This window comes from Manis pentadactyla, chromosome 6 (assembly GCF_030020395.1).
Source record: "Manis pentadactyla isolate mManPen7 chromosome 6, mManPen7.hap1, whole genome shotgun sequence".
NCBI classification, from domain to species: Eukaryota; Metazoa; Chordata; class Mammalia; order Pholidota; family Manidae; genus Manis; species Manis pentadactyla.
Genome location: NC_080024.1, coordinates 34,071,977 through 34,091,998, shown reverse-complemented (window position 1 = coordinate 34,091,998; position 20,022 = coordinate 34,071,977). Strand labels below are relative to the sequence as shown.

The 20,022-nt window shown below is 35.3% G+C and overlaps 1 protein-coding gene across 1 annotated transcript in view; it reads right to left on the bottom strand.

Moving 5' to 3' along the window:
* Positions 1-20,022, bottom strand: part of SUMO1 (small ubiquitin like modifier 1) — a 42,083-nt gene that overhangs the window by 3,098 nt on the left and 18,963 nt on the right. The window contains exons 3-5 of the mRNA XM_057504319.1: positions 8,409-8,483; positions 5,031-5,108; positions 2,473-2,544 (exon numbers count right to left, since the gene is read on the bottom strand). Coding sequence (XP_057360302.1) covers positions 2,473-2,544; positions 5,031-5,108; positions 8,409-8,483 — 225 coding nt within the window. The remainder of the gene's footprint in view (positions 1-2,472; positions 2,545-5,030; positions 5,109-8,408; positions 8,484-20,022) is intronic.

Here is a 20,022-nt window from a genome sequence, read left to right as displayed (position 1 = left end):
TTAGCTTCAAGAAGTGCATTACTAGAGATGAGTGAACAACAGTACAAGAAGGTCACTCCCTAAATACCTCCTCTCCCCCACTGCCCTATTCTTCTTCTGAAAAAAAAGTCTCTTAATGATAGTGAAGAAGGTGTCATTAAAATCTTTACTGTGTTGCAGAGATTATGCCAACCTAGGACAGAAAAAATACAAGATGTGTTTGGAACTTCTTATTGTGCTAGACAGTAAGGAAGTACTTCTTAAGAAAGTGGGTGGATACTAAGCCTACAGAGAAAAGTCCAATGAGAAAGAGGATATTCACATAGTTTCAATGTATGCTCCTACAAATTACTCAATTACAGTAGGAAAATAACTACACAGTGAAGAAAAAAAAAACAGTTTAACTGATAAAAATTACCACCACAAATAAGGGGCTTCATGTGCTCCAGATATTACACCTCATAAAGACACACCACCATTTATGAGGTATTCCAGCCCAAAATACATAACCTGAATCTAGTCATGAGGAAATGGACCAAACTGAGGGACTTTCTAGAAAATAACTGTATTCTTCAAAAACATAAATGTCATAAAAGACAAAGACAGGCTGAGGAACTGTCCCAAATTAATGATGAATAAAGAGACATCTAAACAAAATGTGCTGATACTGAACTGAATCTTAATATGGGGAGAAAATTTGTTATATAAGACTTAATTGGGACAAATGACAAAATAAGGTTGTAGATTAAAGCATTCTGACAGTGTTAAGTGTCCTGAATTTGATTAAAAGTACTGTGGTTATGTAAAAGAATATACTTGCTCTGATGAAATATATACCAAAATATTAAGCAGTAAAGGGCCATGGTGTATGCGACTTACTCCCAAATGGTTCAGGTGATGTAAGTATACATACACATATATGGGGGAGGGAAATACTAATTAAGCAAAGGCAGCATAATGTTAAAAATAAGTGCCTTCAAGACAGAATAGAGTACAATTTGTTGTACTAGTCTTGCAACTTTTCTGTTAAATTGGAAATTATTTCAAAATAAAAACTTTTAAGTACATAGAAACACATAAAAAATAACAGATACCAACTTGTAGGGGCCCCCACTGGCCAATATTTAAAGAATATTCACACAGTTTCAAAGTATTTCCCCACAAATTACTTCTTCATATAGAAAAATAATTATCTTCACAATGTACAAGCCTAGTACTTACCAACATTAATTAAATGACCAAAGTTAACATTACCCAGAACAGGACAAATGGGTATTATTCATGAGTGTTGTGATGTAATTTATTTGGAGGTAAATACACAGCTTGTCTGTGCTACTCCTACCAAAATGCAAATTTGAATCTAATCATGAGGAAACATCCAACAAACCCAAACTGAAAGACATTCTCAAACGTAACTGGCCTGAACTCTTTAAAAAATGTCAGTGTGATGAAAAACAAAGACTGAGTACCTGTTCCAGGTTAAAGGAAGCTAAAGAAGCATGATAACTAGTCAGAAGGCATATCTTGAATGGGCTCCCAAGTTTAAAGAAGAAAAGGTTATAAAGGGCCTTATTGGGACAAATGGTAAAATCTATTTAGGTTGCATATTCAGTAACAGTACTTAAATGCTAAATCTACATAAATGTGATTATTTAACTATGGCTCTTAGGAGATAACACTAAAATATTTAGGAGTAAAGAAACACAGTATCTGCAAATTAATCTCCTATGATCCACCAATAATTGTTAATGTGTGTATACAGAGTAAATGATAAAGCAAATGTAGCACAACGTTAATAACTGGTGCATTTAGGGAAAAGGTTATACAGGAGAATATTTATATTAGTTGGACAACAACTCTTCAAATTTGTAATGCTTTCAAAGTAAAAAATTAATAATTACCATACATTATTTCACTATCGGAAATATTAGAAATATCATTTTGTACTTGGAGGTGAGCATTTGTATAAATATAAATACATACACACTCTCTCTTGCACTTTATTACTTTCAGATGCCCCGATGGGCAGGGGAATACACAAAGAAAACTGTCCATACAATAAAGCAATTAAAGACATAGAGGCATTAAAAACAAACCAGGATGACAGAGCCAAATAGATTAGTATACACTAAGCTTCTGTATTAATTCTCAAAAGTGGTCAACAGTCAAAATCGAACCAGAGAGGTCACCATCACCATGAAAGTGTACCAGAACTCTGCCAAAATGGAGGAACATCCGTTTATCTTCAAAAAGAAATGGTACATGCCTTATGAAAATTTCAGTACTCAATTCCTACTGCCCACCTCTCTTTTTATTGGTACTTTTTTAGGCAGTATATGGGAACTTCAACCCAAAATATGATTTTTCTTTCTGATAAATGAATACCACTTAAATCAGAGAATATTCAAGAAAAGGGCATTTTAACACCAGTGAACCAAACCATCCAATGCAGAATTTAAATTTTTCTTGACTCAGGGAAGAAATTATACTCACTTCTTTTGGAGTGTGATTATCAGCAATTCTCTGACCTTCAAAGAGAAACCTGAGTGAATTCATTGGAACTCCCTAAAAAGGTAAAAAAATATATATATATAGACATACATATATATATATATATATATATATATATATACACACACACACACACACACACACATACATCTTAGAAGAGTTAATAAGAACTTTGATGCATAAAAAGCAAATAGGAAAGCTCAACACAATACATGGAACATAAAACTGGAGAGCTAATTTTATCATAATTCCCATTTATTTATTGAATACCACCTATTTGCTAGCTCTCCCTGCAGCAAGCAGTTTACATATATAATCATTAATGTTTATCACCCTGGAACAACTTGGAAGGTAACTATTATCTCCTTATCTTTATTTTATAGCTAGGGAATCTTAAGACATGAAGAGGGCATACAAGTCAGTCAAAAATTTAAGGCTAAATCTGTTCCTAAGCCTGTCATCTTCACCACCATTCTATATTTTCCTCTCAAAATCTGTAAACCAACATAAAAGATAAAATCAAAAATTGAATATGCAACCTCACTAGCTTCCAACTATACAAGCAAAACTGGTTTTAAACAGATTAAATCATAGAAATTTGGTAAAGCACAGCAGCTATCCAGAAAAGCTACATTAAACCTGTGATAACACAGTAGCACTATAAACAGTGACAGCACAGTAGCAATATAAATACAAAACGTATTAAAATACATTTCTCTAATTACTTATTCAACAAAAATAGCTAATAAGGAAAAGATACTTAAAGAAAAATAACTTCACTAGTAAGTACAAATCAAGAGTCATTTATTTAGTCTAAAAGTATTGGAAAGTTTTGCTCAATACCTAATGTATTACAATTTTCACTGTGATTAAATACTGTCCCCAAAACACTCAAAAAACTCAAAGTGATCTTCCAGTATGTACTATACCTAAATGAAGACCATGCAAACTTATCCTTCATTTGATTTTTAAATTTGTTCCAGAGCTATATTAAATAATAAAATAAATATAACTCACAAAGGCAGCATTTTCCTTGATTTTAATTATAGGATCTTTTAAAAAAAAAAACATTATCTTGTGTTGGAGTCAAACAAATTTATAGAAACCAGTCTGTAAAATAAAAATGGTTTACTTCTCAGCCTTTTAGCTAAGATCAAGTATAAATCAAAACAGAAAAATCATTCAATAAATATTTACATATTACCAATTTTTTGTATAAGTGTTCTATACTTCAGATAAACTGTTTCCTACTCTTTGTATATCAGTAAATGTAAGAAAAAGATTATCAAATTTATACTGTGAACTAAGTATAAAAACTTTTTTCTAAAGACTATAAAATATACTCTGATCATACAAACACTGTATTAATTTATTAAGAGTTGTTGTGACCATTAAATGACAATGTATGTTAAGTATCTACCATAGTACACTTAATATATGTTTATTTCCCCTGGTGAACATCTCAATTTTAGATCCAGTCAATTATTATTGAAAATGTGAACTAGCTGAGCCCCAATAAGATTTTATTGAGTTTAATAATTGACAATAAAAACAGATGGAAATATTTATTGTTTTATTTATTCTAATATGTAGATGATCTCTTTTTCTTCTGGCAAAAGAGATTTTTATGTAAATTACAAATTTAAACTATAAAAAAAGAAAACCCTCTAAAAAAGAAAACCTACAATACCTGAGTTAATATCATGTAATACAATTCAATTATTAAAATTTATCTTGGTTGTCACCTGTATACGTTAATTCCAATTATACTTATTTAAAAATCTATTTTATTAATAATAATGAGTATCATTTATTGAACTTTTTTAGGCAACCCATGAAGTGCTTTACATACATCATCTTACTTTATCTTCATGAGGTAGGCACTGTAACGTTCCCACTCTCATGAAGAGGAAACAAAGCCCGTGACTTATCTAAGATCCCACAGTCAGACAATGGTGGAGCCTGAATTTGAATCCAGGTAGGTTAAAGGAATTAGTTATTCATCTAATAATCTAGCTCATGAAGGCCAGAATCTGAGGAGTTGGTATTAATAAATTAATTAGGCTTATGATTTTTTTTAATTCCTTGATGTTGAAAATACAGAATGCAATTAGCATTAATCTGTAATACTATATATAAAGATAATAAACTAATAATATTAATACTTAAATTTAACATATGGCTAAACACCCATGGTTAGACATAAAGAAATATCATAGTGAATTATCATATTATCATAAAGAAATAAACACCAAAAATTACTTGCCTTTATTGTTATATTCACTGGTAAGCCATCAAAATAGACACAGTCAATAGCTATCTTTACAACTCAGTTACTTTTCAAACTAGTTTCATGTATCTTATGAATTCAAATCTTGAAATGGGCCACAAGGGGAAAAAGGCAATTAAACAGACTATAAGAAGTATTCTCCTTGAATTGCTATTGGTGAAAATAATAAAAGACCACTCTCTTCTTTTGCAACATTCCTTCAAAGAAAATGACATATAAAGCACTGTATTTTATACTATAACATACAAACCTGTCTTTGACAGTATGATTCTTTGAGTTTTTTGAGATGTGTTGTCATTTTCACTTTGAAGTGAATTTCACTGCTATCCTAAGGATATAAAAGAATAAAAATTACCCCTCTTTGTGTAAACTATTTGCTTTGCTTGAAACAATGCATTTAGTTACACAGACACTACAAACATATTACATACTATAAACCTGGTAACCTGTATTTTCCAACCGTATGTTCTTTTTAGCATTCCTAACAGGTTTATCAAGACACACTAATCATCCTCAAAGTCACTTCATACCCATTTCAAAAAAAATTTAATGAAACAAACATAATCTGTCTTGGATGTTAAAATTAGCAGTATAAGTAAAAGTATGTATGTCAAAGAATACATTTCTTCATAATTGCATGTCCATTCTATTTTCAAAATTAAAGAAGCTGAACTATCACAAACCCCCCAAAGCTACTCAAAACAAAAAGTACTCCCACATCTGACGTACAGCTGAAGGTGGTCAAATGCAAGAGAGGCATTTACCATAAAATGACAGACTGAGAAACTAATAATTCCTGCCATAAAAAGTCACCACACAGGCACTATGTACAATAGCCAAGATATGGAAGCAACCTAAGTGTCCATCAGTAAAAGAAGATGTGGTACATATACACAATGGAATATTATTCAGCCATAAAAAGAAAACAAATTCTACCATTTGCAAGAACATGGATGGAGCTAGAGGGTATAATGTTCAGTGAAATAAGCCAGGTGGAGAAAGACAAATACCAAATGACTTTGTGGAGTATAACCACAAAGTGAAACTGAAGGAACAAAACAGCAGCAGACTCACAGACTCCAAGAAGGGACTAGTAGTTACCAAAGGGAAGGGGTTGGGGTAAGTAGGTGAGAAGGGAGGGAGAAGGGGATTAAGGGGCAACACCATTAGCACTCACTATATAGGTAGGTCATGGGGAAGACAGTATATAGGATGAAGAAGACGAGTAAAGACTCTGTAGAATCTTATTACGCTGATGGACAGTGACTACAATGTGGTGAGTGTGGGGACTTGATAATATGCGTGAATGTTGAAACCACAATGTTGTTCATGTGAAACCTTCATAAGATTGTATCAATGATACCTTAATTTAAAAATAAATAAATAAATAAAAAGTCGCTGCACAGAGTCTGGTTTCTTTCACATGAGTAAGATGAGTAAGAACCTTAATCAACTGAATTGATTTATGGGACCACAGATTCTTTTCTTCTACCCAGACTGTAGGGCAAACTATCAGGCAACCATCAGAAAAAAATCTTGGCACTTGCATACAAAACTTCTAAAGCATACCTCACACCATACACTAAAACCACTACCAGATGAATTAAAGAGCTAACATTAAAAATTTTTTTTCATATTTTCTCTTCCTAAATCTCTTGAATATAAATCTCTTGGCAAAAATCTCTTGAATATAAACATGAGCAACTTTTTCCTGAACGCATCTCCATGGGCAAGGGAAACAAAATAAAAAATGAACAAATGGGACTACATCATTCTAAAAAGCCATCAAAGGACACCATCAGTAGAACAAAAAGCCATCCTACAGTATGGGAGAATATATTCATAAATGACATATCTGACAAGGGGTTAGTATCCAAAATATACACCTCAACACCCAAAAAGAAAATAACCCAATTAAAAAATGGGCAGAGGATATGAACAGACACTTCTCCAAAGAAGAAATTCAGATGGCTAACAGGCACATGAAAAGATGCTCCACATCGCTAATTATCAGGGAAATGCAAATTAAAACCACAATGAGACATCACCTCACAACAGGATGGCCAACATAGAAAAGACTAGGAACAACAAATGCTGGCGAGGAGGCAGAGAAAGGGGAACACTCCTACACTGCTGGTGGGAATGTAAACTACTTCAACCGTTGTGGAAAACAGTATGGAGTTTCCTCAAAAAACTAAAAATAGAAATTCCATTTGACCCAGGAATTCCTCTCCTAGGTATTTACCCTAAGAATGCAGGATCCCAGTTTCAAAAAGACTTATGTACACTTATGTTTATCACAGCACTATTTACAATAGTCAAGAAATGGAAGCAACCTAAATGTCCATCAGTAGATGAATGGATAAAGATGTGGTACATATACACAAAGGAATATTATTCAGCCATAAGAAGAAAACAAATCCTACCATTTGCAACAACATGGATGGAGCTAGAGGGTATTATGCTCGGTGAAATAACCCAGGCAGCGAAAGACAAGTACCAAATGATTTCACTCATCTGTGGAGCATGAGAACAAAGCAAAAACTGAAGGAATGAAACAGCAGCAGACTCACAGAACCCAAGAATGGATTAACAGTTACCAGAGGGAAAGGGTCTGGGGAGGATGGGTGGGAAAGGAGGGATAAGGGGAATAAGGGGCATTACTATTAGCACACATAACATAGGGGGGTGAGGCACAGGGAAGGAAATACAGCACAGAGAAGACAAGTAGTGACCCTTGAGAATCTTACTACACTGATGGACAGTGATTGTAATGGGGTATGTGGGGGGGACTTGATAATGGGGGGAATCTAGTAACCACAATGTTGCTTGTGTGACTGTATATTAATAATACCAAAATTTTTTAAATGGGGGAAAAAATACTGTCTACATGGTAAAAGGCACCATAAACAAAAGTTAAGAGACATTGGAAAAACATTCACAATGTATATAACATACACGAAAAATCAAGATTCAAAAAAAAAATCCTACAAGTCAGTAATTCTTATAAAGGTAGTCCACGGCACAGGACAGACATATAGATCAATGGAAAAAAATCAAGAACCCAGAAATATATCTATGGTCAATTGATTTTTTGACAAGGATGCCAAGCAATTCAATGACAAAAGGACAGACTTTCCAGTCAGAGGTCTTGGAGAAATAGAAAGCCGTGCGCAAAAGAAAGATGTCAGGATCTACCTCAAACCCTTACAGAAAGTACTCAAAATGATCAAAGACTTATCATAAGAGAGCTAAAACCATAAAAATCTTAGAAAAACCTATACGTTTAAATCTTTGTGACCCTGGATCGGGCAACAAATTCTTAGATATGACACCAAAATCACAGCAACAAAAGTAAAAATAGATAAATACAATTCATCAAAATTAAAAACTGCCATTGAAGCAGGCTAACCAAGAAAAAGGTTTTATTTGGAGAAATTAAGGTGATTTCAATCTGCCCAGCAGAACAATTAAAAAAACAGTATCAGCCTCTTCTACCTCTCTCTAACAGGTGCATATATGGCAAATGAGAACACATTTTAAATAACTTGCCTTATTTAAATAATTTTTCCTGTATGTCAAAATTATTCACACATTCCAGTCAAGGGAGAAAAATGATGAAACTCACCTGTCCAATGACTTTGAGTTTAATGTATTCTCCTTCCTTCTTATCTCCCAAGTCCTCAGTTGAAGGTTTTGCCTCCTGAAAGAAAAGTACATTTAAAGATAAAAGTTCCTATATGCTATTTTTTAATTACTCCTTGTGAGTACCCTTTAGTTTTGCTCAGGGTAAAAAATCTGCACCTAAGAATACAAAAAGCATTTATTTTCTCTGCCAGCCAATTAAGCAAAAAAGATCCTAAGTCAATTACTGTCTCAAACACCAGTTCCCTAAAAAAATCTAGGAAGAGGTCTCTTATATACTACTATTTAGTGTCCTGCAGTAACAGCTCTAAAACTTAAAGGATCATCAGAATCACCTGACTGTCTTGTTAAAAGACCATTGGACTCCACTGCCAGTTTTTTATTCAGTAGGTATCAGGTAAGGCTGTAATTTGCGTTTCCAACAGATTACCAGGTAGTGCAAATACTGCAGGTTAGAGGAACAACCAGGAAAACATTACCCTCCAGTCAACTCCTATTAGTCAAAGGAAGACAGTCCTTCCAGAATTCTTAACCAAACATTCTGAATCCAAGATAATCTTCTCCAATTACAAAACTATCCTAAGAAACATAAATTAATCATATTGGCATAAGCAAGGTCTATTTAGGAAGGAAAACTGAATAGCAAAGTATCAGTCTAATGTACCCTAGAAAGAAAACCTGTAGGTATATTGTCTACTATTTTAGATTATTGAAGCATTATATCCAATTTTGGAAAGTTAGGCTTGGCGGAAAAAAAAAATTAAGGGAATTGCACTGGAATAAGAAAAAGGGCACAAACAGTATGTACAGAAAGGAAAGAGGAGACAAAGTTGGAAGATGTAAGAGGGTTATGAAGTAATTTCAAATGAAGGGATACTAAAAAGAAAATGAAGTTAACAATAAATTAGCTCAAACAATTTCACCATAAAGTATCGGAGAAAAGCAAGCCATTTTTCATAAAAGAGAAAGCTTGGAAAATTTCACTCAGTAGTATGATAAAAGTAGCTTTACCATGTACTTTACCTTAGTTTGGCCACCACATTATCCACTTATTTAAATATGTACTTTTCTATTATTCTTAACAATTTCAAACTGTTAACCCACACTTCATGAGAATACAACCAATCATACCGTACTTTACAAGTAAAACAATAGGACCATTATGTGTGAATCTCATGCCTAACTCAAAACTAACAAACTCTTTAACATTCAAAATTTAACAGAAGTAGCATTTAACTTTAAGATATAGACTAGAGTCCAGGGAAATGCTTAGATAACAGAACTGACTTGATTAGTGTAAATCCTTAAATTTTTTTTCTTCTGCAGTACTTTCAACATTTGTTGACTGCTGCCTATTATGGCAGCAGGGCAAGTTAACTTTCTTTGGTGAGACAGTATTTCAGTGGGAAACTAGAAGACTGTCTTCAAGTACAGTCTCACCACCATACTTCTGTGAATTTATATTCACAGTAAATAGTTGCTTCTTCCTTTGAGTATTGAGAGAGGGCAAGGACAGCTTTTTCCATGAAGTGAAGAGCAGTAAGGAAGAAGAGCATCGAAGCCCAGTCCTCTTTCACTGGGAGAAGGGGTGTTAAGAAGCATTGTTTAAGTTAACACAAAGGAGACCACAACCAACCCCACCCCCATGCCCTCCACACTCCCACTCCTATCCCCCCACACTTCCACCCCCATCCCCCCAAACTCCCATCCCCCCACGGCCCCTCCCCAGCCAGCAAAATGACATCAGCACAATGGGAGGATCCTGCTCCTGTTTCCTGGACAGGGCAGCTATAGAGACCATTCAATACAAGAGTTCTTCCCCCACCTTCAATCCACTGTTCACACTGCTTCAGAATTCTAAAAGCACAGTTTCTATGAATTTGTAACTACTCCCAAACAAAAACAGCATTAACAGCTTCAAATACTTTAAAGCCTAGAATCAAACTCCACAGCAATGTATTCAGTTCCTCCATTACCAGGCTGAGGTACCATGTTTTGTCTTACCACTTTCTTTACAAACCCAAAGGTTCGGTTAAACTGGACTACTTGTTGTTCCCCAAATACAGCTATCAGCATTCTTCCACCTTCAACCCTCTGTGGTGTTTGTTTCCTTTACTTGGAATATATATCCTCCCTCAACCTCTGTTGAAATCATCTCAGGTAAATCCATCCCACACATCATCTAGAGTCTAGTACCAAAAAAAAAAAAAAATCTTCTAGGAACCACAGCATCCCCTAACCTTCACACTGGGATTATATTTTCCTTTAATGCTCCTATCTACAATTTATTCATACCTTCCATGGCATTTATTCTCAATTTTAAAATATGCCCCCTTGACCATCTTCTCTAGTTCTTGTCCTCATCTTCTTCTTCAATCACATTTCTTAGAGAAGTACTCAGTGCTATCTCCACTTTCATTCACAAACCACTGTAATCTGGTTTATAACTCACCATTCCACTTGACATTGCTCTCACCTAGGTTACCAGTTCAACTTCTTATTGCTAAATCCAATGGACAATTTTTTTTTTGAGAGGACATCTCTCATATTTATTGATCAGATGGTTGTTAACAGCAATAAAATTCTGTATAGGGGACTCAATGCACAATCATTAATCAACCCCAAGCCTAATTCTCAACAGTCTCCAATCTTCTAAAGCATAACAAACAAGTTCTTACATGGTGAACAAGTTCTTACATAGTGAATAAGTTCTTACATGGTGAACAGTGCAAGGGCAGTCATATCACAGAAACTTCCAGTTTTGATCACGCATCATGAACTATAAACAATCAGGTCAAATATGATTATTCGTTTGATTTTTATACTTGATTTATATGTGAATCCCACATTTCTCCCTTATTATTATTATTATTTTTAATAAAATGCTGAAGTGGTAGGTAGATGCAAGATAAAGGTAGAAAACATAGTTTAGTGCTGTAAGAGGGCAAATGTAGATGATCAGGTGTGTGCCTATAGACTAAGTATTAATCCGAGCTAGACAAGGGCAACAAAACATCCACGGATGCAGAAGATTTCTCTCAAAACAGGGGGGTTGAGGTTCTAAGCCTCTCCTCTGTTGATCCCCAATTTCTCACCTGATGGCCCCCCTGCAACTGTGCTTAGGTTGTTCCTCCCTTGAGGCATCTTACCCATCTCTGGCTAACCAGTCATCTTCCGGGGCCATACAGGGAAATGTAAAGTTGGTGAGAGAGAAGCAATATTGTTTGAAAAGGTTAGCTTTTTACTTCTTTGCAGATTTATGCCCTGTGGCTTCTATGCCCAGCATTTGTCTTGAGGTATCTTTACCACTTGAAAGAATTATGATACTCAGTAATTTCGATATGAGGCACGAATTCTACTTAAGGGTTGTAATTAGGAAGGAAGAAGAAAAGCTATAGAAGTAGCAGATGGAAGAAAACATGGGAAGATTGATTATTTCTTTGACATATCTTCTTGTAGTGTAACATAAGCATGTATAGGTTTTAAACTACTAATTAAATTGCGTGCACACATTAACATAATAGGAATACAGCTACATAACCAAAGCAGACCTACAATTACCTCCAATGGACAATTTTAAATCTCACTTTAACTCTCTAACACAATAGACGCTGAAGACTTCTTCCTTGAAAATGCTCCACCTTTGGCCACCATTCCATTCTCTCCTCATCTTGGCCATTTCTTTAAATGCTGGTTCTCCTCTGTCTTTAATTCTCCACTTTTTATCTCCCTGGGTGGCCCATGATTCCAATTACCTCTCAGGTATTAATGACTCACAATCATTCTCTCCAACCTGACAATATTCTCAGTTTCACACTCATTTATCCAAGTGCTTGAATATCTCCATTTTGAGTGTCCTGTGGGCACCTCAATGTAAGTGTCCAGAACAGAATGCATTATATCTAACTCCTCTGTTAGCTTCAACTCCTCTTCCTGAAAACCAAAAGCAAAGAAAAACTACAACTCCTCCTGGATTCTCAATTGAAATAAATGATTATCACACACTGAAATGCCCACAAGAGAAATTTTAGGGGACATCTCTAGCTATTCTTCCTCTCTTAAACTGCATACTTAGTCATCATTCTGACAATTTCATCTCTTCTTGGCTCTCAACTCTATCCTTTCTCTCCATTCCACTGCCTTAATTCAGGCACTCACGGTTGCTCATTAACATGACTGCACTAGCACAACAGATGCCCCGAGTCCTGCTCCCTTCAATTCATTCTCTAAACTACTACCAGAGCCATCTCTCTAAAATGCAATCTGATCTGCCCAGAATCTTCAGGGTTAAGTTCAAACTCCTTAGCTAACACACTGACACTTGTCCTTCATGCACTGGTCCCTGACTAACAATCCAGCCTTATTCTCCTATCTCTCTTGCTAATAAATATCCTTTGTTCCAGCCATTTGGAACTATCTACAATCCCTCAAACATGGCACCCTCTAACTTACCTCCACTATCTCTGTGCATGCTAATTACCTCTTGGAATGCCCTTTCCTACTCCATTTCCCCTTCAAGACCACTTAGACATCATCACTTCCTACAAAATGATTTCCTTGATCACCCTCTTAAATGTTCCTATACTGCTTATTTTTATTATAACCACGTTTACATATCTGTGTCTCCCATGAGTCCCTTATTGGCATGCTTTATTCTTCTTTGTATTCTAGACAAACACAGAGCCTGGTACTTTGAAGATATTCAATATTTGTTAAATTAATTTATGTTTTCTTGACAGTTTTGTATGTCTTGACTTGCCTACAAGTTTACAAGGAAAGGTCCAAGTTTTTTCATCTAAATCTCTGTAATGCCAGGAAAATACTAAGCAATTTATTTAATGCTTGTTGAATTAAGCTGACAGCACCACTTTCTGTATCATACCACAAAATCTTACTAAAGCATCATACTCCTACTGTACACAATAGTCCAAACAAAAATCCTTTCAGTTTTTCATATTCATGGTTGGGGATAATAGATAATTTGCTTCAATTTCTTAAGAAAATGTGAACGCTAGGATTTAAAATTTCCAAAAATAAACTGCTACTTTCTCTAATCACTCCATTTTGGGAATCTCTTCCCAGCTCCAAAGCACTATAGTAATGTCATCTGTACTAGTTTAATAGCCTCATGCTTGCTTAATGCAGTCATTCAACTTTTCATGAGCTGCCTTTTTTTACTTTAACAAACTAGTCAGGTGAATGAGAAGATCTTGGACAAAAAAAGACCAAAGTTTGTCTCCAGTGACCTCAGCGTCTTTTGTATGCCTTCTGTCCCTCTCTCCCCTATAAAAAAGCATCCAACACAGAATGGTATGGCACACTAGTTACTAAACAGTCAAAGCATTCAACATTGGGTCTGGGACACTAGGTCATCAGAACAAAGAGAATCCCACAGAAGGCTAGTTGATATGGCTGGAACAGATACACAGCCCAGAGCAGAAGCAACTGGTAGTGGAAAGAAAAGTACATGTATGTACAAGATCAAAGAGAAGAACTGGAAATCTCTAAATTTTCAGATCTGTGTCATCTACAGACTGAATCATGGTAACTGGAATGGTAAAGGAATTTCAGGCACCAGGCACTGTCAACTCTTCCAAGACACAGACAGAACAGCTTGGAAACAGAAGACGGAAAGATCTGGAGCACAAGAACTAGACTGGAAGGAAAGGACAGAAAACAGAACAATCCTCACTTACAAACATACAAAATTCATGAGAAGGATTTTACTGTGCCATTTCAAAGTCAAAAGAACAAAAACTTTTCTTAGAAGCACTCTGGCAATCTGTTGATAATTCAACCCATGGAGAAAGCATCACACTTAACTACCCCCTAATATGCCACTGACCCTTCAAGGATTGTTCATTCTTCTGAAAGAGGGGGAAACCCAAAAACAAAAAATACATTTACTCTGTCCCTTCTTAAAGGTGCAATAATATCCTGATTATGTTAAAAGAAAAAGTCCTTCTCTTTTAGAGATACACACTGAAATATTAACAGATAAAATTATACAATATCTGGGACTGGCTTTAAAATAACATAAGGGAGTGGAGTGCCATGGCATAAATGAAATTATATATATATATATATGCTGAGAGATAAGTTTATGGGTACAATTATACATACATTAAAATTTTCCATAATAAAAATTTCATAAAGACATTCAAAGTTTCCAAAAATTGTTAACCATAGATCTTACTATACTACATCAGAATTTATTTTATTTCCTAATGAAGAAAGCTCAATAAGGGTTAAATTGGATAACTATAACACCTATATCCATCAATAAAAGACATCAATCCTCAAATTACAATAGTTATTTCCCTCATATTTCAAAAGATTTACCACAGTTCTAACATAATACACATACAGTTCAGCTTCACGCTACATACATTCAAATTTAATGAAATAGGACTAGAGATTTGGAAAGGAACTGAACAGACTTAGCTCCTTAACTTCAAGGTTTAAGTCAACCTGTCAAGTCACTGGGTCTTCTATGAATTTATGCTGAACCTAGAACTAAGATTAAACACTAGCTATGCACATACAACTTCTCAGAAACTAAAAATTATAACTGAAAATCACACTGGTTCTATAAACTCTACTCTCTGAGCCAGGCCTATGAAACTATGCAAAGCCTGGATCAAACTTAACTGTACCTAGAAGTACTAGCAGACAAACTCAGAGGTATGGCCGACACTGTTAATTACCTATCCAATATCCATTTTCCCCTTCTCCCTTACAAAAGGAAACCTAAATTTGCCCAGCTGAAAAACATTTCTTAGCTTCTCTTATGGCCATGTGACACAGGGCTGACCAATGAGATATAAGGGGACATACTTTTTGCTGACACAAGCATACTTTTTGACATATTTTTTTCCCTTTGCTTCATCCTTTTCTCCTGCCTGAAAAAAGACATAAAATAACCTTTCTGAGCCCACAATGAGACAAGCCTTTCTGCTAAGGACGAAAAAGCAAAGAGTGTGAAGGCATTGTGGAGCTGCCTTAACAGCCCTGAACTAGTTGTGTCTAGACTTCTTGTTTGATAAGAAAAATAAACTGCATACTTCTTTAACCTACAATATATTAGATTTTCTGTTATTCAATCCAAAAAGCAATCAAAACAGATAGGAGGTGCTATAAACAGGTATTGTTTTGCTCATGTTAAAAACAGGTCCTAGAAAACTACCCCAATGTGCATCAAAGTAGTCACCCAATGGAATACAATATGGCAATAAGATTTAACAACACAAAACCACACAAAGTAACATGGAAAAATTTCCAAATGATGCTGAGCAAAAAAAGCCATACACTGAAGTACATACTGTATGATTCCACCTACATAAATGTTACAATGTATAAATACAGGCAAACTTATCTGTGTGTCAGCAGTCAGGACAATAGTTCATAACCTGGGTGATCAGTTTGTGAAAATTTGGCAAACTGTACATTTATGTACTCTTTCATATGTATATTAATCTTCAGTTTAAAAAAAACTTTAAAAATAACTGGTCCTACAGTGACTGTAATGGGGTGGGGGGGGGGGACTTGGTGAAGGGAGGAGCCTAGTAAACATAATGTTCTTCATGTAATTGTAGATTAATGATAACAAAATTTTTTAAAAAGAATCTGAAAAAATATAAATAAATAAAATAACTGGTCCTAGATATTGAGAACAGTGAGTCCAACAAACAGAACTCCACCCTTCCTTCCTTCAAGTCTTTCCCTTCAGATTCTCATTAGCTCAGTAAAGGCAACTGAATACAGAAAGAATAGCCAAAATATAAATGTATAACAACTATAACATATTTTTAAATAAACCTAAGTCATGTTGCAGGAATATCCAAAATTTAAACTGTAAAACCAAGGTGCATACTAATAGGATCTTTGTAAACATTTTTAAAGAAGTAGAGTATCAGAGAATTACCTACCAAAAAAAAAATCAGAATTTCAGGAAATTCCAAAATGGGATACTAATTATGTCTTAAAAGAAAATTACCCATAACAATCCTAATGTCCTAGAAGACACAAATGATTTGACCTTGGACATGAAGTTACCAAGTCTATTGCTGATAGAAGAAAAAATCAAGAAGGTATGCAAAAACCAAAAGGAAAACTACTCCTTCCTCAATAACAAAACATGGGAATTGAAAGAGGAGAAGGAAGATACCTGGTGCTTCATGTTTTTCAGGCAACCTTTCAATCCTACAATGGTGCCTAGAACATATCCACATTCAAGAAATACTTGCTAAATGAATGAATTTAACCACTCATTCCTTCAAAAACTTTTACTAAGTCTCCAGTCATTATGCTGGGCACTTCAGGAAAAAAAAAAAAAGGTATGAATAAAGCCTGATTCCGACCCTCAAAAGCAAAAAGTCTAAGGGAGAAAGGCATTTCAGTAAATAATAGCAAAGAGGTAACAGATACATTCTAATTGCTACTGGAGCTACCTGACAACTGCTTCATAGTTTTGAAATTTCACTCAGCTTTCCATAGCTAACCATAACAATCATACTCAGCCTTCAAAATACTATTAAATACTATTTAGGTAACATTTTCTTTGTAACACTTTATCATATTCTGTATGTTTACAACACTAGCACACTTCATGTACCTATCAGAGAGCAGATGGAATATATTATTCCTCTCCTAGGGCATAGAATGCTTAATGTATCACTAAGCACATGTTCATAGCTACAGTTTAACATACTTATCCTATGATAATAAATAGTAGTAAAAATTATGAATTTTAATATATACCCTGTTCATCACATTCTTCTGCTCTCAAGGTAACAGCAAGATCAATAAATATTAACAGCAAGGAGATACAAAGAATACTGCAGGTTTCAATGAACTAGAAAAAATAGTTCTAAAATTCATATGGAATCACAAAAGACCCCAATAGCCAAAGCAATTCTGAGAAGGAAGAATAAAGCTGGGGGGATTATGCTCCCCAACATCAAGCTCTACTACAAACCACAGTAATCAAAACAATTTGGTACTGGCACAAGAAAAGACCCATAGATCAATGGAACATAATACAGAGCCCAGATATAAACCCACACATATATGGCCAATTAATATATGAAAAAGGAGCCATGGACATACAATGGGGAAATGATAGCCTCTTCAACCACTGGTGTTGGCAAAACTGGACAGCTACATGTAAGAGAATGAAACTGGATTATTGTCTAACTTCAAATACAAAAGTAAACTCAAAATGGATCAAACACCTGAATGCAAGCTATGAAACCATAAAACTCATAGAAAAAAACATAGGCAAAACTCTCTTGAATAAAAACATGAGCAATTTTTTCCTGAGCATATCTCCTCGGGCAAGGGAAACAAAAGCAAAAATGAACAAATGGGACCACATCAAACTAAAGTACAGCAAAGGACACCAACAGCAGAACAAAAAGGTATCCTATAGTATGGGAGAATATATTCATAAACGACATATCCGATAAGGGGTTAACATCAAAATATATAAAGAGCTCACACACCTCAACACCCAAAAAAGCAAATAACCCTATTAAAAAATGGGTGGAGGATATGAACAGACAATTCTCCAAAGAAGAAATTCAGATAGCCAAAAGGTACATGAAAAGATGCTCCTCATCCCTAATTATCAGGGAAATGCAAATTAAAACCACAATGAGATATCACCTCACACCAGTTAGGATGGACAGCATCCAAAAGACAAGGAACAACAACAAATGCTGGAGAGGATGCAGAGAAAGAGGAACCCTCCTACACTGCTGGTGGGAATGTAAATTAGTTCAACTACTGTGGAAAGCAATATAAAGGTTCCTCAAAAAACTAAAAATAGAAATATCATTTGAACCAGAAATTCCACTCCTAAGAATTTACCCAAAGAAAACAAGATCCCTGATTCGAGAAGACATATGCACCCCTATGTTTATTGCAGCTCTATTTACAATAGCTAAAATATGGAAGCAAGCTAAGTGTTCATGAGTAGAATGGACAAAGATGTGTACATGATAATATGTGTGAATTGTAGTAACCACATTGTTTTTTCATGTGATACCTTCATAAGAATGTATATCAACAATACCTTAAAAAAAAAAGACATGGTACATATATACAATGGAATATTATTCGGCCATAAGAAGAAAACAAATCCTACCATTTGCAACAACATGGATGGAGCTAGAGGGTATTATGCTCAGAGAAATAAGCCAGGCAGAGAAAGACAAGTACCAAAAGATTTCCCTCATTTGTGGAGTATAACAGCAAAGCAAAACTTAAGGAACAAAATAGCAGCAGACTTAAAGACTGCAAGAAGGGACTAGCAGTTACAAAAGGGAAGGGGTTGGGGTAGGTAGGTGGGGAAGGAGGGAGAAGGGAATCAAGGGACATCATAATTAGCACTCACAATATAGGTAAATCACAGGGAAGGCAGTATAGCAAGGAGAAGACAAGTAATAGCATCTTACTATACTGATGGACAGTGAATGCAGTGGGTTGAGGGGTAGGAGGGGGATTTGATAATATGGGTAAATGTTGTAACCACAATGTTGCTCATGTGAAACCTTCATAAGAGTGTGTATCAATGATATCTTAATAATAATTTAAAAAAAAGGTTACAGCAGGGGATAATGCTATCCCAACAGACAAAATACAATAAATGTGGTAGACTAAAGGTAACAGCAATTCTGTTACTCTTCCCACTGAGAAACTGTCTAAATGCCTTTCCCTTGGTGACTAGAGTTAATACTGTATCGTATATTTGAGAATTGCTAAGGGAGATTTTAAAAGTTCTCATCACAAGAAAAAAATTGTAACTATATGTAGTGATGGATTTTAACACTGTGGTCATTTCACAATATATACAAATATTAATCATTATGTTGTACACCTGCAACTACTTTTGTGTGTCAATTATATCTTAAATATAAATAAATGCCTTTCTCTTGATTTTGGGCTGGCCTTAGTATGATTTGCCTGACCAACAAAATGCAGAGGTGACTTCCAAGGCTAGGTTCTAGGAAGCTTGAGTTTCCCTCGGGTTTCTCTGGGAATGCTCTCTCATGAGCCCTGAGCTGCCATAGTCTGAATTTCCTGGGTTCCCCATGCTGAAGAGAACACATGATGAGACCACCTGCAGAGACCTTGAGACCAAATGAAAAGGCCGTCCATTCCAGACCCCAGCCATTTGAGAAATCCCAGCTAAGGCACACCAAGAAGCAGTGATGAGTCCAACCCACAGAGCCCTGCCCAAAGTGCAGATTTGTGAGAAAAACTGAACACTGCTGTTTTAAGCCACTAACTTTTGAGGTAGTTTGTCACGTACCAACAGATAACGAGAATTACACAATGCTTCCAAATCCCTGATTAAAGATAAATAATTCAATCACTCTCTGAGGTGGGGATAGGGAGAGTGAACCTGCTTACGACAGATTGTTAGTATTTGAAGCAAATCTGTCATCCAATTATCACAAATTAACGGACCTGAACTGAAGAACTGAAGTCCACACTGCCTTTGATGATTTTGGTAAGAAACACTATCAACTTGAATACAGGGAAGGAGGCAGAGAAAATGTACAAAATTACCCTTACCCATTTGATTTTAAGCT